The 23,038-nt window shown below is 54.0% G+C and overlaps 3 protein-coding genes and 1 long non-coding RNA gene across 6 annotated transcripts; 3 read left to right on the plus strand and 1 right to left on the minus strand.

Annotated features, from left to right (window-relative positions):
- Window positions 1–1,213: 1,213 nt before the first annotated feature.
- On the minus strand, window positions 1,214–10,537 carry C2CD2L (C2CD2 like). Of its 2 annotated transcripts, none has more exons than XM_025928682.2 (14): window positions 10,059–10,537; window positions 7,933–8,028; window positions 7,450–7,569; window positions 7,173–7,283; window positions 6,965–7,081; window positions 6,759–6,870; window positions 6,513–6,621; window positions 5,546–5,610; window positions 5,328–5,455; window positions 5,062–5,236; window positions 4,274–4,375; window positions 3,993–4,126; window positions 3,620–3,905; window positions 1,214–2,311 (listed from the first exon to the last, which is right to left on the minus strand). In XM_025928682.2, the coding sequence occupies exons 1-14, from the start codon at window positions 10,410–10,412 to the stop codon at window positions 2,100–2,102; spliced, it is 2,121 nt and encodes a 706-aa protein (XP_025784467.1). In that variant the 5' UTR covers window positions 10,413–10,537; the 3' UTR covers window positions 1,214–2,099. The 2 variants fall into 2 exon arrangements, with proteins under 2 accessions (XP_025784467.1, XP_025784468.1); XM_025928683.2 differs by having other exon boundaries at window positions 3,993–4,129.
- LOC147576931 (uncharacterized) lies at window positions 9,086–12,099 on the plus strand. The gene is made up of 2 exons (XR_015241308.1): window positions 9,086–9,529; window positions 10,072–12,099. It is a non-coding gene; the product is annotated as an uncharacterized LOC147576931 (long non-coding RNA).
- Window positions 12,100–15,478: 3,379 nt separating this feature from the next.
- DPAGT1 (dolichyl-phosphate N-acetylglucosaminephosphotransferase 1) lies at window positions 15,479–20,764 on the plus strand. Of its 2 annotated transcripts, none has more exons than XM_086678915.1 (9): window positions 15,479–15,866; window positions 16,203–16,323; window positions 16,590–16,710; window positions 16,951–17,097; window positions 18,834–18,918; window positions 19,275–19,463; window positions 19,768–19,855; window positions 20,015–20,172; window positions 20,249–20,764. In XM_086678915.1, exons 1-9 carry the CDS (start codon window positions 15,706–15,708, stop codon window positions 20,358–20,360), a joined length of 1,182 nt encoding a protein of 393 aa, XP_086535041.1. In that variant the 5' UTR covers window positions 15,479–15,705; the 3' UTR covers window positions 20,361–20,764. The 2 variants fall into 2 exon arrangements, with proteins under 2 accessions (XP_086535041.1, XP_086535043.1); XM_086678917.1 differs by having other exon boundaries at window positions 15,514–15,866; window positions 16,497–16,710; window positions 20,015–20,170.
- Window positions 20,765–21,476: 712 nt separating this feature from the next.
- Window positions 21,477–22,819, plus strand: H2AX (H2A.X variant histone). The gene has a single exon (XM_086678921.1). The coding sequence runs from the start codon at window positions 21,571–21,573 to the stop codon at window positions 22,000–22,002; it is 432 nt and encodes a 143-aa protein (XP_086535047.1). The 5' UTR covers window positions 21,477–21,570; the 3' UTR covers window positions 22,003–22,819.
- The last annotated feature ends 219 nt before the right edge of the window (window positions 22,820–23,038 follow it).

Consider the following 23,038-nt stretch of genomic DNA (forward strand, 5'->3'; position numbering starts at 1 on the left):
TGCAGTGGGAATCTGAACGCTCGCCCCCCCACCCCCCGTGACAAAAATTTCTTGTAAAAATTCGAGATCAGTGTGTCTGGCTACCTTGGCATCCTGGTAAGCAAGCCACTCCTGTGTGGACCACTAAGAGTCGCACTTTTTAGATCAGGCGAAATAGCTAGATAAATCTCTTTTGAGTTCTCGTGACCTAGAGTTGAGCGTATCACTGTATACAAATTAGCTAAATATCCACACTCTACCACTCTTTCTAAATATCCCATATTCTGTGACTAGTATGGACAGGAACGTGGGGAATATTGCCAGTCCTGTGCTGCCTACCCAAAGGCATGTGCCCTAACCCCCCCAGTGATGTAGGTCAGAATGGTGAGGCTGGAGGTGACCTGAATGGTTATCTAGGCCACTCCTCATTTTAGAGATGAGGAAGTGGAGTTCCAGAAAGGAGAAGTGGTCTGTCCCAAGGTCACTTGGTGTGTCTGTGGCACACTCAGGCTTTCTGTCCCTGGTCCAGGGCTCTGTCTGACACCCTGTAGCAGCTTACCCAGTTCAAGTCCTGTGGAAGGTCCCAGAGAACAGGGACCAGGGGTGTAGATTTTGCTAGTATCCCTAGCTCCCTGAACCTTGCCCAAACTTAGGAATGAAAGACTTTCATTGTGATGAAACCCTTATAAGACTTCCCCCTCCCAATCTGTCTCTTCTGAGGCAACAGTTACACTTATTCAGCACCGACCATATGCCAGCAAAACTGTGAGTGCTCGACGCATTTGCTTCTCGGCCACAACCAAGCCATAGCTACTATCACGGCTCCCATTTCACAGATGAAAAAACTGAGGCATTCTGAGGTAACGTAACTTGCCCAGGGTCACGCAGGTAATTACAGGAGCTGAGATTCAAATCTAGGCAGTCTAGAGCCAGAGTCCCTGCCTAGGATTCTGTTCTATCAGGGAAGCAACAGCCTATTCAAGAAAGGGGAGTGAAGATGCCTGTCCTAATTGATTTTTTCTTCTCTGATGGCCTTCTTTTGCTACAATATCATCCCTCAAAGGCCCGTTCCCTCATCCTCTCTAGGTCCCTTCTTCCCCACGGGAACTTCTTAGCAGCCCCAACACGTGGGTCGCCTACTGCACCTCACCGTCTGGGCCCCTGTCTCTGACCCTCTCACCCCACCCATCCCACAGCCTCGCTGCCCACTCACCTTTCAAAGGATAACCAGTGGTCCAGTTTATAAACTCCAATTTGACTTTAATTTAATAAATTAAATTCCAAGCCATCACACAGCAATGGACATCATCATCTCCCAACACGCGGAGGGTGCAGCCCTGCTCTCGCTCCATCATCATCAGTCTTTAGTAAAGCCCCTGGAGCCATCGCTCTGGGGAAGGCTCCCACCCAGCTCTGGGCTCCCTCCTTCCAACAGAGCCACTGCTCACAGAGAAGGCATCAAGTACAAAAACGGTAATAAAGGGAGGGAGGGACGAGGAGCAGGAGGGGAGGCAGGGAGGTGGGGAGTACCTGCCCCCCAGCCCGGGCACCGGCCCGGCTTTCTGTGAGCTGCCAATGTCCTCAGAGGCAGACACTGGTGCTGGTCAGAGTGGGGACCTGAGGGAGACAAGGGAGTCCTGTCCCAAAGGGAATTGCCTACCTTCCTGGGACAGGAAAGAAGGGTCACCTGGGAGAGATGCCCTCTCTCGTCTGTGCACTGAGGGTCCTGGACCACACATATAAATAGAAAAGAGAATAAATAGGGGAGGAAGGACCAGCTGAGGAGCTGAGCACCCTGGGACTCCTCTGAGGGGCCAATGTCGACAGCACAACCGGTTCCGAGGAATGCCCACAAGTGCAGGGGCAGAGCCCTCCTCTTGTTCCCAGCCACCCACTCCCTTTTCTGTGTTCTCAGCAACAGGTGCCCACCTCTCTCATGCTTCCCGTTGTAAGCACCCTTCCAACTGGCCCCACAGCCCAGGGTGGACAGGGCTTCCTGGAACCCAGAGGGCTTCCCTGGCCCAGACTGTTGGGAATCCAGGAAGGGGAATGGAAGAGGATGTGGAGGGTGGGCTGAGAGGACTCCTGCCCTCTCCTCGCTCAAAAGGTGAGGAGGGCCCTCAGAGCTGGGGGCTGGGGTTGCCATTGGCCTTGGGTTTGGATTTGAAGGAAAAGCGCTTGATAAGGCGGCGAGAAAAGCTGCCAGCCTTCTTTCGGACACTGGGGGTGGCCGTCGTGTTGGAGAGGTCGTCGTGTGATTGGCTCAGACCAGCTTCCTTCTGTCGAGGCCTCCGGCGGAAGATAAGCTTCGTGCCACTGCGCAGGAAGCTCACTGTGGGGGAAGAGGGGAGGCTGAGGCAGACAGAGGGGTATGACAGGCATGGGGTGAGGTGGGGAGCAGAGAAAGGACCAAGCACGGAGGGGTCAAAGATACAGAACAGAACCTTTCCTTCGCCTAGAAGCCAGGCTTCCTTAGGAAAGAAAATAGAGACAAAACAATGCCTCTTATCTTTCCTGAGGAAAAAATGGTGGCACTCATGGGATTCTGTGGGCAAGTCTAACTATTGCCGCTGAGGAGGAATGTCACAGGGCTGCTTCCCTGTAAGGACAGACTGACAAATGGACCTCTTTACTCTGGAAAGAAAAGACGGAGCAGAGGGCATTTCTAAAAGCCCATAAAAATCATGAAAGGATAAGGTGGGTGGCCAAATTCCAGGATGCGAGCAAGAAGCTGCATCTGGAAAACTTCAAGGAGGTAAATTTGGGACCAGTATAATGAGACAAGTGTTTACACAGCAGGCTTTGGACTTAGGAATCTCATTATCCCAAGAAGTGATGCAGGCTTACATCATAGTTAAAATACATGTGTGGTTGACGGACTCGTTGGCAGAGGGATAAAGATGTTTGGGGGCAAAGCCTCTCATCCTTAGAAGTTAGAAAAGCACCACGACTATCCACGGGCTGTGTCACTGCTAGAAGGACACTTCTAGGTTTGACTGGGCGTAGGATTCCTTACACTCAGAGGAAAGCGAGTACAGAATGGAAGTCGGCGGGGGTGGGGGGGGAGAGAAAAAAAAAGAAGAAAGGAAAGAAGGGGTGTGCTTAGACCCAGGAAGAAAGAAGAACAGAGGTAAAGGGAAATCCTTTGGCATCCCTCCCAGTCACCTGTGCCTGTCAGATCCAGGCCAGGACCCAAGGCAGTAAGTGCCCCTTCTCTACTCTGGCTTGGTTGAAACAGGCTGGGAAATGTAGCGATCCCTTAGGGGAGGAAGGAGAAGGCAAACTGGGTTGAGAATCCCATTCCCGTAAGTGTCCAGTAGGACCCAGGTCACGATACTGGGCATAAAAGGGGAGGGGGATAAGTAAACATTAAAAAAAATTTAAAGGGGTGGCTGAGTGGCTCAGCCGGTTAAGCGTCCAACTTTGGCTCAGGTCATGATCTCGAGGTTCGTGGGTTCAAGCCCCACGTTGGGCTCTCTGCTGTCAGGGCAGAGCCTGTTTTGGATCCTCTGTCTCCCTCTCTCTCTGCCCCTCCCCTGCTCCCTCTCTCTGTTTCTCTCTCTCTCCCTCTCAAAAATAAACAATTTTTTTTTAAATAAAAAAAAGAAGAAGTGGAGAGCACATGCCAATATTTCCCCACCTTTGTGATCCTTGAGGCTGCGGGTCTCCAGGGCGCCAGTAGACCCTGTTTCTGACTCAACATCATCCACAGATGGCCTCTCAGAAATGTCCGAACGTGTTGTCTCATCTGCTTCCTGGACGCTCGTGGGGCTGGAGAGGGGATCTAGGGGTCCTGGAGACATGGCCGGTGGGTCTGGGGGAGGTGAGGAGGGACCTCCACTGGTTCCCGCATCATCCTGCATTGAGGCCTCCAGGGATGCCGCATAGCCCAGAGACAGTGCCAACTCGTCCTGAGCGATGGGCACCTGGCAGGAGGGACACATTTTAATGGGCAGGACTGACCCGTTAGGGCTTTCTCCCTATCCCAGCTCCTCTCCTCAGAGCCCTGTTACCTTGGAAACGCCAGAGATGATGAGAGTGCTACGCTTGGTGGGTGTCTTTTTGGCTGCCCGCCCGCTGGGCTCCGTCAGCTGGCGAATCGCTGTCTCTGCTACAGGGTCCAAGCCGTTGGAAAGGTGGCTCTCCCCTGCTGGGGGTACAGAGGATTGGTAACATGACTCCTCCGTGGCTCCTTCTTGGACTTGGACTCCTGTGCCCCACCCAAAATGACTCTGACTCTGACTCTGGGGCTCCAGTGCCAACCGCCACTCATACCTCCCGATCCCCCACTCACGGCTGCTGCTGTGGGAGGCACTGCTGGGGCCGCTGCTCTCACTCAGCACAGTCGTAGTCTTCTCGGTCACCTCCACCTTGGACGGGGAGCGGGAGGGGGAGTCTGGTGGGTGGGGGAGGGTCAGTGAGCCGGGAGGTGCCTTAAAGTGGCCCCCACCCCCTACTGTCTTTATTGAGATGCACGCTTTGGCTGACTCAGAGGGCAGGGGTGACTAAGGGACAATTAATCACATGGGTGATTAATAAGATGCCATGGGGGCAAAAAGACAGCACGGGAAGCAAGGGGAGTGTGGGGCAATGGCATGGGACCCACTGAGGGTATGGGGAGACACCTTGAAAATGCAGAGTGCACGGAGATGGCACAGGGGTCCCCTGGGGGTGGGGGGAACCCCAAGAGACCTCTGGAGCTGGGAGAAATGTCCTGGAGGGCCCCTGGGAGTGGGAGAAGTACTACAGAGGCCACTGGGTTTGTTGGAGGATCCCAAGGATGCTAGGAGGTCAAGGGTAGAAGGAGGCACAAGTAGGCAACTGGGGCCAGGGGGGAAGGAACGGCAAGAGAGCGAAGTACAAGAGTCTTGTAGAGGAGGCCCTGGCCGACCCAGTGCTAAAGCAGGATAGGAACAGCGGGGAAAAGGAGGGATGGAAGAGAAGGCTTGAGAGAGAAAGATGATGAGGAAGATGTGGCTGGATACAGGAGGAGCTGGAATTAGGTCTTCCCTTGCCCTTCCCTGTCCTGCATGGGTCTGCAGCCAGGGACCCCTGGCTCAAGCTGGGCTCCGTTCTCTTTACCTAGTTTCCCTTCTACACGAGGCCGGGACTGGACGGTGGTGACTGTGGTCACGATGGTGCCATCAGGCATGATGGTCCGGTCCAGCTCGATCTTCTTGGTGGGAGTGATGCTGGGGCGTGGAGTGGAGGGAGCAGGTGTACCTAGGTTCCGGGGGGAGCCCTCCTCATACTGAAGCTGCCGAGGGGTAGAAGAGCCAAGAGGCGGCGCCTCAAAAACTGTGCTTCCCCAGTGTCCTCCCGTCTTCTCCCCAGGCTCAGCTTCTCACCTCCACTGCGATGGTGGCCGCTGGTCCCAGGGCTTTCCCCGGCCCTAGGGTGAGCGGGCATACCTGTCTTCGGGACAGCGGTCTGGAAGGGGAGCCCACAGGCAGCGTGACCTGGCCCAAGAGTTCAGCTGGGGAAAGGGGGAGCACTGTGAGCTGGGCCCATGACCGGGCCCCACTGAGCACCCATCCAGAGGGGCTCCTTCCTGCCCCATACTCACTGTCTCCAGAGCTGCTGTTCCTCAGCACTTTGAGGGTCAGCTCCCGACTCTGGGGGCCCAGATCCCTGTGGCCAAGAGGAGGTGGGGCAGGGAAGGGGAAGATTAGTAAACTGAATCCACCCTTGAACTGATCACAGGCCACAGGCCCGTGGAATAAGGGCTCCAATGGAGCCTGCCCTCCAAATTACTGTCTCTTCCCAGGGTGCCTGGCTGGCTCAGGCAGAAGAGCATGTGACTCCTGATCTCGGAGTCATGAGTTCGAACCCCACTTTGGGTGTAGAGAGTAGTTAAATAAATAAAATTTTAAAAAAGTAAATCTTAAAAAAAGTATATATGCTAACTAATTTGGATATAAATTTAAAAAACTAAAATGAATGTTTAAAAATCTTAAAACAATTAAAAACAAAAACAAATACTCTTCCCAAGAGAACGGGACAGAACTCTGCTCAGTGAATAGTATGCTAGGCATTCAGATCCTCCCTGATCCTGCCCCGTTTGCCCTCCCTGTCTCTCCATGTCAAACCACCCCCTTCCCTTTGCTCAAGCTGTTTCCTCTGCCAAAAACACTTCTCTCTCACACTCTGTTGAAACCCTCTTCTTGCTCTAAGGTGCGGTTTAAATGCCACCTTCTCCACGAAGCCTACTCTGATCTTTATTCCCCATGGGAATTAATCTCCCCACACCTAAGCACGCCCACGGCATTCTGTGTAGATCTTGACTGGAGCCCTTATACCATCGTCTTTACATACATCTGTGTCTGCCTGGAGCCTGCAATCGACTCAGGGGTGGGGGTGTATCTTGGTCACGTCTGTATCCGCAGGACCTAGGCCAGGGCCTGGCATACAATGGGGGCTCACACCAAAGTTCAGTGAAAGCAGAGCTGATTCGTGCTAAGGCTATGCTGGAAGGGTCTGATCTTCAGTCTGCCCATAGGAGCAGGGGTGGGGTTGGAGGAGTCACTCCTTACAGTGCCAGGTCGTCAGTCCACTCCACGTCGGGACCGGCACTTGCGGGCTTGGTCCACTTCTGTTGTGCAGGGTTGTCGAGCTCAGCTACACAGCATAGCTCCCCAGTGCCTGGGAGGAACGAGAAATGAGAAGATGCTCAAAGATGGGAAGCCACTGAGGAATGATGAAACTACACCCGTGGAAGAAGGGCAGGGGGCACCTGCACCCATAGCCCTGGCAGGCCCCCAGCTGCTTCTAGCTCTCACCTTCCAATTCACCTCCCAGGTGAGATGCTCGAAGCTGCCGTAGGAATAACCGGATAGGTCTGGAGATGGCTGGCTGCGCCTGGGGCACCGTGGGTGGCTTCTCACTGGATACCTAAGAGCAGAAGGAGGGAAAACGAACGAGGATCCCGACATAGCACCCTGGGGACGATATGCATACAGACTATTTGCTTTGAGTGCCTACTTACCAGGCCTCCAGGGGCAGAGCAAGCCCTGAGGTTGACCATCATGGCTGGCTGAGTGCTGACAATGGCATCCTCAATCAATTCCTCAATGGTGGAGAGATCTACTTGCTCCTCGCCTCTCTGTAGGGAGAAAAGGAGAATAAAGAGGTGGGGCCCCCAGCTCCGCACCCCCTCCTTGCTCTGCCTCTTCCGCCGAGCCCTGCCCCCTTACCTCCCTGGCCTGCAGCTTGGGAAGCACCGTCAGGCTGAGATCTGGACGATCAGTGAAGGCCCAGGACACAAGCAGCCCCTCATCAGGGATTTCCTCCAGGCTGACTTCCAACTGCGGAGGAGGGACAAAGGGGCTGGGTTGACTTGCCTCACACCTCCAACTACTCCTACTCCCCAGGACCCTCCCTTCCCAAATTCTGTCCCAGAGGGAACCAAACTGAAAGGCTGAGGCCTTGAACCACCCCCTGCCCAACTCAGTTTCCCACATCCCCTTCCACCTGTGTTGGTGGCAGTGTCAGAGTGACGTGGTAGGTCTCCATGGAGACGGCAGCGGGGGACTGCTGGGTCACGGAGACTGGGAACATCACCTCCTCAGCAGAGAGCTGGCAATGCAGCACCTGAGACAAGCGAAGCACGGAGGCCAGGAGGGTCAGGCATGGAGGAAGGTGCCCAACCTTGCTTTGCGCTGCCCTTTAGAGAGCCCTCCCCACTGGGTTTTCCTTGGGACTTCACCCTTCTGGGGTCACAAGCCCATAGAAGAATTAAAGTCAAAGACTCCTCTCTCCAGAAAAATGCAGATATACACACACATGTGCTACATTTCGCATGCAACTTTAATGGGATTCTCAGACCTCCTGAAGCCAATCCTTGCATTCCTAAGGCATTCACAGACTTCAGGCCAAGAACCCTCAGACTAAAGGGAACTCTTGGGACCAGCCCCCCTCGGGGTCTATAGAAGGCAGTGCCCGGCAGCCCCTTACCATGGTGCGCTCTGATTGGTCTACGCAGGTCACATGACTAATGCTGGCTCTGGGTGGGAGTTGGGGCACCTCCTCAAAGGCGATTTGGATGGAACTCTGAGGGAGTAAGTAGTGTGGACACAGGGTCAGGTCTCCGGAGCTGCCCCCCACAGGGCTGGCCTGCTGGGTTGCTGGCTGGGTCCTGGCACTGCGGAGTCCTCAGCTGCAGGCTGGCTTCTGGCCCCTTCTTGGCTCAGGGTTTTAGGACAGGGAGTGTTCCCCTTGAACCACACCTCTCTGGGGCCTGCAGTTGCTAGGAAGGATGGAGGAGCTAGACCACCTCAAAGACCAGATCACCTTGAGCTGAAGACCCTCGATTCCTCCTGGAATACTAGGAGCCTCCCTCTTCTCCTCCCACCTTTCTCTTCATTCCTCAACCTACCCCCAGAGAAAGGTGCACACCGGGAAAAAAAAATAATAAAGGTGTTGGTTGCTACCTACGTATAGTGAGGGAGAGAGTGACTCGGCTGAGCTAAAGGCAAAAGCAATAGGGCCACTTATTCAAGATAAGAGCTGGAGAAATGAGGCTAAGCCTACGTCTACATACACAGGATGCAGAAGCTCAAGAGTATGACCCTATCTATATTCTTGGGGTTGAGGACTAGCTCCACATGGGCGTGGGGAACTTTACCAGAGGCACTGGCAAGAAAAGCAAGCTCAGAGAGCTCAAGCTTCCAGAGGCCTGGCTAATTCCCCAAGGCAGACAGCAGGGTGGTATTAGGCAGCAGAAAGCTGCTTAGCTTGGGTCTTGAAAGAGCTTCCTGATTCTTACACAGCAGTGGAAACAGCCTACTGCAGTCCCATCCAGAAAGCAGGATGGGAAGGAGAACTGAAGAAGGGGCACCCACTGAGCTGGCAGCCGTTCCTCGGGTCTTGGGATGGGAGGAAACAGATTCACAGGACCCGTGTGCCTGGCACACCAGAAAACACCAACTTCTCTGCGCCTGTAGCTGGCTTGTTTGAAGGCCAGGCCCAGGGAGATGGGGAGATGGATGCTAGGAACCCCAATCTCCCCACCCCCTGCAAGGGAGGCCAATGTCCAGCTGAGTCAGCTGTCCTGGGGAGTCTCTCCTGACCAAGGGACAAGGTACAGGGAGAAGTGGGTGGAGGCATGAGTTCAAGATGTAGACTAACAGATGCCATCTGGCTTTCTGCTGGCTAGCTGGACAGAGGAGACTGAGCAACTTCTTACGTGGCCACTTTTGTTTCCAGGCATCTGGGGAGCTAGTGGAGCAAAGCCCTAGTGGGAGCTGGAAATGGAGAACCTTCTGGGTAGGGGGCTGATGGGCTGTGAGAGTGAAGACAGAATACTGGGCCGGGATGGGAGAGGGCCCCATGACACGGAGGCCTCTACCTCCCACCCCACCTCAGTCTTATGACCACGCTTCCTGCCCTACTTCCTGGGAGACCAGATGCCCATGGTGCAATGGGAGGAAGTAGGCTGGGCTGGTTTGTGACTGACCCTCAAGAGGCAGTTCCAGACTCATCTACTGAGAGGGGCATGGACTGTCAATCTGCTCTCCACCTTAACACCTTTTCCTCAATATATACACTGCAGGTCAGCAAAAAGAAGGGTGTGTTAGACTGTATCAGTGAAATTACTAAGGGTGGGGGGGGTGGAGGGGGTGTATATTTCAGGCTCCTTGGGGATCTATCTGCCTGATCAAACCAGGGATTTGGGGCATGAAATGTTAACTGGGTGTGGTGGCATGAGGACCAGGCAAATTTCTTCTGCAGGTGCACCTGTTTCCCTTCTATCCTTGCTCCCCGACACAACCAGCACCCAGGCTACACGGAAGTGCCCTCGGGCCCAGGGATTAGCGTTGCTATGAAAACAGCAACTTGTGCTTGGGTTTGCAGCCAGAGAGTACCTTGACCACAGAATAGAGGATCTGGGACATAGCTAGATTTCTACAACCTCCAGCCTCACCTGCACCCTTTTCTGTGATCCCAGAGGGGAAGAGAAGCCGTAGGGTTCTCCAGTTGATCCCCACCCCCATCTGGCCCTCCAGGCAAGAGCAGTCCCTCCCTCCCCGCCCTGGAAGGAAAGGCTGAGGGAACCACCTAGGTGCTCCTGTCCAACTCACCCCGTCCCTGCAGGCCTGCTCGTTCAGCGCTCGCACCCAAGCCCGTTGCCAGTTCTCTCGGAAAGACTTGAAGGCGAAGAGCGACGCCAGGAGGCCCCGGACGCCTGGCTCCTCGGGGGCACCAGCCCGAGTCGGCCGCAGCCGCAGCAGCGAGCGCCACACGCCCAGCTCTCGAAGGGAGCCCGCGGGCTCGGCAGCTAAGGCGGGTCCCGGCCCCCGGCCCCCGCGGGCCCGTGCCAGCCACAAGCCCCGGGCATACTGTAGCAGCCAGCCAAACACCGTGAGCAGCGAGGCGGCGAAGAGGATCAGCAGGGCCGCCCAGCCCACGTCCTGCTGCCCCCAGCCCGGATCCATGCTCCGCACGGGCTCCGGTCCGGGCCCCGGCACGGGCTCAGCCGCTGCCCCGGGGGAGCATGGCCCGGGCGGGCCGCGGGGCGGGGGCGGGCTCCCCCGGGGCTGAGCGCGCGGGCTTGGGGGCTCTGCGGGGATGGGTGTCCGGAACTAGTGGATGCCACAGATCGATGAGAGGAGTCCTGGGGGCTCGCAGCGCCGGGGTCCCTCTCTGCGTGATCCGGGTCCCTCCTCAGTTGGTCCGGCAGTCCGACCTGGGTTAGTCGCCTGCCAGCGCCCGACTCCTCCCACGGCGTGGGCCCTTCTGGACCCGGGCGGGGACTCTTCTGCAGAGACGTGGGGGCTCGCGGACCGGCACCGGCTCCGGAAGGGCTGCGTGCGCAAAGCCGACATTGACAACACGGCCGGCGCCCCGCCCCCACTCGCCCTTAAAGGAGCCGCACCCGCGCTGGGCGGGGCTTGGCGAGCCCGGCGCCCAAGCGCTTAGAGGAGGGCGGGAGGACTACGCCGAGGGGAGGAGGTTCCGGGGTTGAAAATAGGCGGGATCTTTGACCACCCCGCCCCATACTGAAAAAGGGGTACTCCCTTTCCCCCGAGCTCACAGCAAGAGTAACTTTCGCTCACTTGAGGTATCTCGTCTGATTTCCCTTACGCACTTAGATTTCTATAGTTTGGACGCATGTGGGGTTAAGGACATGACCTCCGTGGATGGCGTCGGCTCCTTCTCCCAACACCCCTAGGCGCAGCAGCTTCTTTGGTTCCCATTTCTTGGCCTAAGCTAGGCCCTGGGTGAGTAAATAGGTGCAGAGCATCCCTCCTACATAGAAGTGCCTCGCGGAGGTCCAGGAGACACCGACCAGAAAGAACTTGAACCTAGTAGAGTCTGAGAATAGAACATGGAATGTTAATCTCCCTCCACCACCACCACCTCCCTTCTCCTAGCACCTAGGACCCAGGAACACCCTATTAACCTCCTTGCTCGCGTGGGTTTGTTCTGGAGATATTTCCCAAGCCTGGGGCTGCTTCTGTTTTTAAAAATAATATATTTCCATAGTAACAGCTCTTGCCCATGGAGCACGTGTAGAAGAGGTGGTAATGAGAAGGGAGCTGGCAGCGTAGCACTGGACTATCAATAGATTCAGCCAAAACATGTGATGCCATCCAAATATGTGATACCCCAACAAGTGCACACACATACAAAATGATGCTATGGGTACACTCTGGCCTCAGGATCGATCCCTTTTCCTGGATTTAAGGGAGGAGATTCCATCCCTACGGGACAGGAGCTTGTCATTTCCTTCTGGAGGGAGAGGAAGGAAACTCTTGCAACAGAATTAAAAGGAAGCCCCATTCCCCAAGAGGCCCTTCTCCATGTACATATGGCAAAGTGTTCAGCACACAGGGTAACAGGGTAGGTATTAATCTCCCTCCCAAATCCAGTCAGTAGTCCAAAGAAGGAGTATCTGGGAATAAACAATGCCTTCTAAAGTGCAGGGCTGCAGAGTTAGGCAGAATCTGGTAGGTCAGCAACAGGGTTCCTGAGCCAGAGGAGGTGGTGGGGTAGCCTGGGATGCTGGGAATTCACTGTAAGAAATGATGGGGGGATGGTTGGTAATGGACTAACCTTGCTGTCGTCCTGCCCATGCGTGCGTCATCACTGGACACCAAAAATGATGAAAGATTCCTAGAATGTGTTTTTTTTTAAGTTTATTAAATTTTTAATTTTTATCTTTTTTAGTAATCACTCAACGTGAGGCTCAAACTCATGCCCTCAAGATAAGAGTCGCATGCTCTTCGGCTTGAGCCAGCCAGGTGCCCCTAGAATGTTTCTAATCATTAGGTGAGGAAAAGACATGAAATGAAGGGAAGAAAGAATCCCAGGCAGGCTCCGCACGGCCAGTGCAGAGCCCAAAGTGGGGTTCGAACTCACGAACTGTAAGACCATGACCCAAGCCAAAATCAACAGTTGGCCGCTTAACCGACTGAGCCACCAGGCGCCCCTGTCATTTAAAAAAGTCTAACAGAAAATATTCCATTATGCATGTCAACACTAAGAATTTCTATACTGTTTCCATCTTTTGAAAACTCATTTCGGGGCGCCTGCGTGGCTCAGTTGGTTAAGCGTCCGACTTCGGCTCAGGTCATGATCTCGCAGTCTGTGGGTTCAAGCCCCGCGTCGGGGTCTGTGCTGACAGCTCGGAGCCCGGAGCCTGTTTCAGATTCTGTGTCTCCCCCTCTCTCTCTGACTGTCCCCTATTCAAGCTCTGTCTCTCTCTGTCTCAAAAATAAATAAACATTAAAAAAAAATTTTTTAAAGAAAACTCATTTCATCTCAATGGAATGGGAGATCTTGGGGCTTGCTTTCAGCTAACAACTTTTGATATACTGATAGGGGAGAGATGGGAAGAAAAGAAAAGAAAAACGTAGCTCAGCTGCCTGGAAAGAGCCTGGATCCTGCAAGTGTCATTGCCCAGACTATCCAAAGCTGTCTCATGGACTTTGTAGGCACTATAAAACATTTTTGGGACAGGCTTTGACAGGGAATCAGACTTAACAATAGATTGGCCTTGCTCACTGGGAGGTGCTCAGGGCTCCCTAGTAGGAGACATGCATCTGAAATGTTGTCTCCTTAGCCCAAGAAACCGGCAGAAGCTACTGAGGACTCACCTCATCTGTAAGTTCTAGGACCAGCTTCGGCGTTCAGGCAAATGCTTTGAACTTTAACCAGGAAAGCCACAAAATTTCAAGTGTGGCCAAGTCCTGTGTTTGTTTCTCCTAACTAGTCTGATAATCAACTGGGCATTTACCATCATGGGTACAAAAATGTTGAGATTATAATGTAAGTACCCAAGTAACCATTTTCTGATGGCAAACATGTATATTGGATGAAAAATCCCTAGTGTCTTGACGTTGAACAAGGCCCCCCCCCCCCCCCGCCAACCAACCCTGTTCCAGTGGGGGTTGCAGGGGGGGTGGGGGGTTGGCTAATGATCTCTGGAGAAGAAAGAGTCAAATGTTCCCAATGCCAGGTTGGGAAGGAAGATTAGGACTGAACTCCTAACAAAAAAGGAAATAGATACACTCTCCCTCAAACCTCCAGGGAGTCTCAACCTGCTCCTGATCAACAAGATAACTAAATGCTGCCTCCTCTGAGGCTCCCACAAGCTCCTCCTTTCCACCTGCTCCTGGAGTCTCACTTTCCCTATTTGGGAGGCCCTTCCACCCTTGCCACCGACTGAAATCTTTGGAGATGCTACTCTTCAACATCCTCTCACCTCCCCCTAATTGCTCTGTGTGCTCCTATTGTGATTTGACCCTCTTTCAAGACCCAGACTCATTGTGTGTGATGATGCCTTGTATACAGATATCTGTGTGCTTAGCCCCATGGGGATCTCCTTAGAACAGAAAACACTCACCTCTGGGGAGTTTCCAGTCTAAGAGGCACCGATACACACACACACACACACACACACACACACACACACACACACACACACAGAGAGAGAGAGAGAGAGAGAGGGAGAGAGAGAGAGAAACACTACCAGTGGAATAACAAGTACTTACAATCTGGTGGAATACTATCAAGTACATTACTGGGATTACTTTATATATATAAAGTATATTTTATACAGAGATGAGTTTTTTCTTGCTAATTACAGCTGCCTTCAAGTCGAAGGGACATTTCACACCTGGTTTTGAGAGACAGGAGAGACCATCTTTGGCCCCAAAAGTCAACCTGCCTCTGACTCCTGGTGAGCACCATTTTTTTTTTTTTTATTTTTTTTTTTTTTATTTTTTTTTTTTAACGTTTATTTATTTTTTTTGGGACAGAGAGAGACAGAGCATGAATGGGGGAGGGGCAGAGAGAGAGGGAGACACAGAATCCGAAGCAGGCTCCAGGCTCTAAGCCATCAGCCCAGAGCCCGACGCGGGGCTCGAACTCACCAACTGTGAGATCGTGACCTGAGCCGAAGTCGGACGCTCAACCGACTGAGCCACCCAGGCGCCCCGGTGAGCACCATTTTTGAGAGTGGACAAAGTGAGGGGATACTTGAGTTGTCTTTGTACTCCCTGGTGGCGATTTCCTCTCTGTGGAATGTAAATCATTTTCCACTGAAAGCCTGCTGGTGAATGAAAGGGAAGAAACGGGGGAACCTTATCTGCAAGGAAGCAGGTGCCAAGGAAAAGGCATGGTAACCTAAAGGAAGAAACCTGACTGGCAGTTCCTCAGGCCCACAGGAAACCACGTGTGGGGCTCAGCCTCCTGCTTCCTTAGCTCTTTCCAATGCCACCTTCCAGTTCCACCTCTTAGGTTTGGGAGCTTGGCACAATGCAGTGTTCCAGGACTAAGGAAAGTCAAGTACCAGGTTGAATTCAAGACCTGAGGGCACTCTCAGTCCCTTCAGTGGTTAAATGCCCCGCTGGGTTGCCGGGCAACTAACAGCTTCGGCGGGGGTAGAAGGCGGGTGGGGCTTTGAAAGAAGAGTACCTGAATCAAGGACAAGAAAAACATGGAGTGGGAGGGAGTTTTCAAGTGTCTGGGCTTTAGAATTTACATCATCTTCCAAACTGTAGTTGCGTTTCCAGGAGCCAAGCTGCTTTTACCTTGGCTTCCGACTACGTTGGCAACAAGTTTTCTACCAGGAGCAGGGGTGCTCCTCATCCTCGTCCCTCCTGCCCTTCCCCTTGCCTCCAGGAGCCATCTTCCCGGCTCCAGAGGTACCCCAGAGGAAACGCAGGGTACTGGCCCTTTAAATGTGACCTGAGGCGGCCGGCCGACCTAAAACTGACGTGGAACCAACAGAAAGCGGCGTCAGACACGTGGGACAAGGAGGTGTTCATTTTGGAACCGGGCAAGCAATTTTTCCGCTTTGGGCTGTACACCTTTAACATGGTCTTAGGAAAGTATCCACTCTTGTTTGTCTTTTTAATTACTTTCCCAATACCCTCGTGGTGACTCAACTCTCGAATAAAAGGGTGAAATTTAAAATAACACTCCGGTTCCCGCTCTCGTGCCCGCATTAAAAATGGCCGCCGCCGCCTCCCACAACGCTGTTTGCTCTGCGAGCAAGATCCGGGAGGAAACCGTGGGAAGGCAAATGCAGTGGGGCCACAGGCGAGGTTGCTCTATAGAGGCCCGCCGGAGTCCCGAGGGCGGCTCAAGTCGGAGTTGTTGGGTTTCGCTCAGGCGGCTGTGGGAAGACGCAGCCACTTCCCCCTGCTGAGGGCCGAGGGCTCCCGCCCAGCTTGCCCTTTAGCTGCGGAGGCGGCGGAGCGGGCCCCCTGGCTGGTCATCATGTGGGCCTTCCCCGAGTTGCCGATGCCGCTGCTGGTGAATTTGTTCGGCTCGCTGCTGGGATTTGTGGCCACAGTCACCCTCATCCCCGCCTTCCGTGGCCACTTCATCGCCGCGCGCCTCTGTGGCCAGGACCTCAACAAAATCGGCCAGCAGCAAATGTGAGCGGCGGCACCCTGGTCCCGGGCGGGAGGCAAGGGCAGAGGAAAAGGGTGGGCCGGGCAACGGCGGGAACTGGGGTGCCTGAGCGCGGAGACGGAACGCTAACTCCGCAGAGAGCTCCGGGCTCTGGGAGGTGAAGGGCAGAGCTAGTTAACATCGGGAAGGGAGGTAGTGGTTTGGGGGACCCTCGTGTGTATCAGGCACTCCAGCACTGGTGCCCTTCCCCCCTTCCCCATTAGATTGCTGTGATGCCTGCACTAGTGAGTGACCACGCCCCCTTTCCTCCTTTCCCCCCCCCCCCCCCCCCGCCCACCCCTTTTGCTGCTGGGCCACAGCCCAGAGTCCCAGGGAGTGATCAGCGGTGCTGTTTTCCTTATCATCCTCTTCTGCTTCATCCCTTTCCCTTTCCTGAACTGCTTTGTGGAGGAGCAGTGTAAAGCCTTCCCGCACCATGAAGTAAGTGGGTGAGTGGGGGCGGTTGCTTGTTGGCTGGGGGCTGGCAGCTACTTGAGGGAGTCGGGGTTATTTGGGTTTGGGTTGAGGGGCTGAGGAACGAGCGCAAAGACAGGAATTTTTGAAAGGCGAAGTAGGAGTAGGCTTGAGCTGTGACCTGCCCGAGCCTCCCCCAGTTTGTGGCCCTGATAGGTGCGCTCCTTGCCATCTGCTGCATGATTTTCCTGGGCTTCGCGGACGATGTACTGAATCTGCGCTGGCGCCATAAGCTGCTGCTGCCTACAGCTGCCTCACTACCTCTTCTCATGGTCTATTTCACCAACTTTGGCAACACGACCGTTGTGGTACCCAAGCCCTTCCGTCCGATTCTTGGCCTGCATCTGGACTTGGGTGAGTAACCCTGCCGCTGCTGACCCTGTGGCCTCTACTTTAGGGCACCTTACGCTGGGAGATACCTAGCAGAGCATCCTTCCTGATGCTCCAGATTCTCCCCTAAGTATCCCTGTCTTGTCCCTGTGTCGTCTCAGATCCTTTCTGTTGCTTCTGTACTTTTTCCTCGCCACTCGTCTCTGAAGAATCCCTTTAAACCCTCATTTCTATGAGTGGCACACTCCTGTCTTCTTCCCCCAGGGATCCTGTACTACGTCTACATGGGGCTGCTGGCCGTGTTCTGTACCAATGCCATCAATATCCTAGCAGGAATTAATGGCCTAGAGGCTGGCCAGTCGCTAGTCATTTCTGCTTCTATCATTGTCTTCAATCTGGTGGAGCTGGAAGGTAGGTGGGATTGGGGAGTAGGGAGAGAAGTCTGAGTGTTGAGGAACTTGCCTGATATCTGGCTTTGGGGAGGTTAGGGGAAAAAGCAATATATTCAGATTTATTAAATGTGAGAAAAATAGCTGCCCCGTTCTTTATAGCTGGGTTGGCACTAATAGGTAGGTTATGGTCTTCTCCTATTGAACGTAAGCAATTTCACAGAACCTCGGAATCAGACAAGGGTCACTCTGTGACCATGACACAGTAAAACAAAAACCAGATTCCTCCATAACCATGTTTGAATATAGACAAACTGCAAGAACACTGTGCATTAATAAAAACGACTAAGACCTCCCTCTTCTGGCCAACATGGGCAGTTGCTGCTGCTTTCTGATAACTCAGTTCCTGCTAATTCTTAGATAAAATTAAGATACTCAATCACAGAATCACTTCTACTGACAGCACCCAGTCTAGGGCAAAGTTCTGCCTCCTTGCTTTGCCCAGAATTACTTAAATCCTATAATAGGCGCCTCTTACTGAGGCATCCCCTGGTTGCCTGTGATGTGTGGTCTCCAGTGTCTCCCTTATTACAAGTCAGTAAACCCAGCTTTGACTACAGGTGTGTTTCTGGTGGTCTTTGGCTGATGGAGATCAGTAAGTGCCTTTTAAAACTAATTTTAGGGGCGCCTGGGTGGCGCAGTCGGTTAAGCGTCCGACTTCAGCCAGGTCACGATCTCGCGGTCCGTGAGTTCGAGCCCCGCGTCGGGCTCTGGGCTGATGGCTCGGAGCCTGGGGCCTGTTTCTGATTCTGTGTCTCCCTCTCTCTCTCTGCCCCTCTCCCATTTGCGCTCTCTCTGTCTCTCAAAATAAAGAAACTTTCAAAAAACGTTTAAAAATAAACAAATAAAAATAAAACTAACTAATTTTAGGGGCATCTAGGTAGCTCAGTAGGTTAAGCGTCCAACTCCATTTTGGCTCAGGTCATGATCTCACAGTTCACGGGATGGAGCCTGGCATCAGGCTCTGTGCTGATGGTGCAGAGCCTACTTGGGATTCTCTCTCTCCCTTTCTGTCTGCTGTTTCCCTGTTGGTTCTCTCAAAATAAATAAACTTAAAAAAAAAAAAAAAAACTAACCACTTAAAAAAAATTTTTTTTTTAATGTTTTTATTTATTTTTGAGAGACAGAGAGTGCAAGCTGGGGAGGGGCAGAGAGAGGGAGACACAGAATCTGAAGCAGGCTCCAGGCTGTGAGCTGTCAGCACAGAGCCCAATGTGGGGCTCAAACTTGTGAACCACGAAATCATGACCTGGGCCGAAGTCGTACACTCAACTGACTGAGCCACCCAGGCGCCCCAAAACCAACCATTTTTAAAACATGATCTCATTTAAGCTTTGTAACATGTGGCACGAATTCTCCTCAACCGTATTTTACATTTGAGGAAACTGAGGGTTAGAAAATTTAAATGGTCATGATCAAAGTCACACAGTTAGGAAGTAAAGCTGATATATCAAACCTCGGTGTGAATGATCTAAACCCAATTGAAGACAGTAACTCATTTAGGAGGGGTTCATGAACAAGGTGGAATGTTAGGAGTTGCCTGGGTGACATAAAAGGGGTACTGTGTTCTTGAATGTGACTGGGAAGAGGTGGAGAATACAGCTTGGAACAGAACTTAAGAGACAGACAAAAATAGGACCAAGGTATGCAGGGGAAATACCTATCAACTTGTGCTTTCTTTTTCCCCTGCTTCCAAAGGTGATTATCGGGATGATCATGTCTTTTCCCTCTACTTCATGATACCCTTTTTTTTCACCACTTTGGGATTGCTCTACCATAACTGGTAAGTAGGCCTGCGGCTAGGGGTAATAACTATTTGAATCTGTAGCAAGTATGGTCCTGATCTTGACCCACCTCCTACTGGAGAGGCTACACCTGTACACACCTGCAGTGAGTGTTTTCCGGGTCTTTAGTCGGTAATATTCTTCAATTACTCTCTATCCAATCATAGTTACGGACAAGTGCTACAGAGCCCCCAGAAAGAAATGAACTCAGGGCTTTGGGTTCTGGACAGTTGCTGAAAGCGCTGGAGTCTCCTCTGGGCCAGAACTAGAGTCAGGGCTAGCCCAGGGTACGTGATGTGCGAGAAAAGATTGGTAGTGCCTCCTGCCCCTGGCTCAGATCCTCTCCCCCACACAGGTACCCATCACGGGTGTTTGTGGGAGATACCTTCTGTTACTTTGCTGGCATGACCTTTGCCGTGGTGGGCATCTTGGGACACTTCAGCAAGACCATGCTACTCTTCTTCATGCCCCAGGTGTTCAACTTCCTCTACTCACTGCCTCAGCTCCTGCATATCATACCCTGCCCTCGCCACCGTATGCCCAGGTAGCCACTTTGGGGCTTGAAAGGGACATCATAGCTTTTTCACTCGGGATGCAGAAAAGCCAGCCTTACACATATGCTGTGCAAAGGGAGTGGGCCCAAAGAAGGGCTAACTCTGTCCATGTGGTTAGCTCTTATAAATTACAGAGCACGTTTACCTACATAATCTGATCAGCTCTGATCACACAGTAGTAAGCAGAGCCAGAAGATCTTAGGTTGGTTTCCACATTCAGTGCTCTTCCTATTGGCCCCAGTGAGGAGAGTTCTTGTAGTGGCCCAGTCACATAAAGCTCTCTTCCCCCTGCAGACTCAATACCAAGACAGGCAAACTGGAGATGAGCTATTCCAAGTTCAAGACCAAGAGCCTCTCTTTCTTGGGCACCTTTATTCTAAAGGTAACAGGGTAACAAGGAGGTAAGGCTCTAGGCCGCCATCTGGAATTCAGGGACTGGGGAACCTAGGCCTGCATCAGATCCAAGGGGAGTTTGGAAGCATGAAGCAGATCCCCATTGCTGAAGCATGGTTGGTATTCTCTCCACCTCTGATCCTTCCAGGTAGCAGAGAGTCTCCAGCTAGTGACCGTGCACCAGAATGAGAATGACGACGGTGCCTTCACAGAGTGTAACAACATGACCCTCATCAACTTGGTACTTAAGGTCTTCGGGCCCATGCATGAGAGGAACCTGACCTTGCTGCTGCTGCTGCTCCAGGTGTGGTTGGGGAAGGGCTTAACACTGCCATGTGTCCCTTTTTCCAGGGTTCTGACTCTAGTGTGTTTCCCCTCACAGATCCTCGGCAGTGCTGTCACCTTCTCCATTCGGTACCAGCTTGTCCGGCTCTTCTACGATGTCTGAGTCCCCTGATCATTGCCCTGTACTGCACGGTCTGCAGGGTTCCTGACTCAGGCCCACCACCTCTTTCTGGACGCGAAATGCCTCCTGGCCAGGCCTCTCCCACCTTTCATTCTCCTCCAGATTTTGTACTTAGCATTTCCTTTCTGCTGTGATTATTGACATCTAACGACTGTGGATTGGATTTTGGCTATGGCTTCCTTCAACCTGCCACTCTCCCTCTCCATCCCGTCTTTGCAGCCTCCGAAGGTGGGATACTGCAGCTTTTATGCAGTTATCCACAACTCTGACTCTGAAGGAATATGTTGGGCCTGAGAATAGAACCCTGGCTGGGGATAGGGACACGGGCTTGAAGATCACTTGATATCTGACTATAAATTAAGTATTCTGATCAGTAAGAGCAGACTGGGGGGCCAGGTGCTTCCAGTGGTGACAATAAAGTGTTGTCTTTTTCTTGTTGTTCCGGTAGGTGTATTTCCTATATGGGCATTTTAGGGTAGATTGGGAGGGTGGGTGGAGGCACCTCCTTCAAGAGGATGCCTCTCTCTTGGCCCCGTCCTTTTTCTTTCAGTGTATCGGGAAGCGAACAAAGAACGGAGACTGGATAGAATATGTTGAATAAATATTGAAGTCCCGCTACTTCAGGTAGCAGGAAAGGCCATAAGATTGGACTTACCTGCTCTCTGGTGTGGGATAGAATTGGGGTGGCGGGCGCGTCTTATTTATTCCCTCTTCAGCTTTACCTTTGCAGGATGGGAGGAGGGAGAAAAAAGAGGGTGACCAAACCTGGAAGGGGAGGCGGTGGTGTTGACCCTTTGCCGTGAAAACTCCTAGGCCCGCAAAGATTTCCCAGAGGCTCTTGAGGTGGCTCAGACTCCACCCTCTTTGTCTTCCGGTTCTGGGCTCCAGCTGGAGCGTTTAAATCTGGCGCCTTTCACATAGATTGGCTACATCAGGGAGTGGCTGGCTGGCTGCGTGCTACCACTCCTCCTCGCCTTTTTCCCCGGGCAAAAGGTTTTCAAATTCGACCAATCGGCGGGCGCGCTCCCTCAGTCGTGGCACGTCACTGAAGGGTTAACTGCAACCAACCGGAGGCGGGTATTAGAGAAAAGGGCCAATCAGGAGGGCGCGGGGGTGTGCCCTGGGGGCTTATAAGGGCGGCCCCTGGGCGCGCGCGGCAGCAGTTGGACTGCGGCGGGCGGCTGTTCGTTGGCCTTTTGGTAGGCGTCCCTCTTCACCGCTTCTCTACCTCGCGCAGCATGTCGGGCCGTGGCAAGACGGGCGGCAAGGCCCGAGCCAAGGCCAAATCGCGCTCGTCGCGCGCCGGCCTCCAGTTTCCAGTGGGCCGCGTGCACCGGCTGCTGCGGAAGGGCCACTACGCCGAACGGGTTGGCGCCGGCGCGCCTGTGTACCTGGCGGCCGTGCTGGAGTACCTCACCGCGGAGATCCTGGAGCTGGCGGGCAACGCGGCCCGCGACAACAAGAAGACGCGGATCATCCCCCGCCACCTGCAGCTGGCCATCCGCAACGACGAGGAGCTCAACAAGCTGCTGGGCGGCGTGACGATCGCCCAGGGAGGCGTCCTGCCCAACATCCAGGCCGTGCTGCTGCCCAAGAAAACCAGCGCCACCGTGGGGCCGAAGGCGCCGGCGGGCGGCAAGAAGGCCACCCAGGCCTCTCAGGAGTACTGAGGGGAGCCCGCGTCGCAGCCGGCCCCCCATGCCACCACAAAGGCCCTTTTAAGGGCCACCACAGCCCTCACGGAAAGAGCTGAGCCACGTCGGGCTCGGGGCGGGAGGCCGCGGCGCTCGGCTCCCCCTCCCGCGTTGTCGTCGCCGCCGCCGCCCGGCCCACCCCTCCCCCGCGCGGGCTCGCGGGTCCTCGCTCTCGGTGTCTCGGGCCGAGGGGCGGCCCCGCTCGCCTGGCGCAGAGACCAGAGAACTGCGGCTGGGAGGGGGCTGGGGGCGCGCACCTGCCCTCCGCGGCGCCCGTGACTCAGCCGCGCCGGCCCCGGAACAGCCGGTGGGCTGCGGTGAGGCCGCGGTGCCTTCTGGAAGAGCCGCTCGCAGCTCTGACGCAGGGCTGAGGCGCGCGCCGGGGCCGGGACTTTATCGCACGCGGTGCGGGAAAGACCGATCGCCGTTCGTCCTGACAGACCCCCCGACTCCCGCCTCCTTCGCCCGGGGGGCCGGCCCGCGGCGGGGAATGGGCGGGGAGCCCGGGTTTGCGGGCCGTGGGGACCGCAGGAGGTGTGCGCGCGCCCGCGGTGTGACCGCCGCCGGGCCCTCTGGCTCCGCCGCTCGCCCCACTTCGCTTCCGGCGACTACTCTACCGGGCCACGCGCCTCGTACCAGCACCGGCCCGTGAGTCCCCGTCTGCACTGAGCCTCCGATAGCTTCGGAACTGGAATTTTGCAGCTATAACCCATCCAAGACTAGTACCTTACATATTGGGGAGTTTCAGATGGACTAATTTTGTTTATTAAAGGATTGTTTTTTAAAAACGCAATGTCTGTGGTCGTTCTGTACGAGTTGTAGGGTTGACTTTGTAGACTCCTATCTTCCTGAGGTCGTGGGGGCTGGTGGGGGAGGGGGGCTATCTGATACGTGGCTCACCTGATAGACACACGGGTTAGCCCGAGAGGGGCAAGTCCTAGGTTTGTCTGATCACGGCTTTCTTGGTGTTCCCTGGGAGACCATTTGTTGTTTGAAATAACTACGGTGGCAG

This window comes from Puma concolor, chromosome D1 (genome assembly GCF_028749965.1).
Source record: "Puma concolor isolate L17-30 chromosome D1, mPumCon1.1.hap2, whole genome shotgun sequence".
In the NCBI taxonomy this organism is placed as follows: Eukaryota; Metazoa; Chordata; class Mammalia; order Carnivora; family Felidae; genus Puma; species Puma concolor.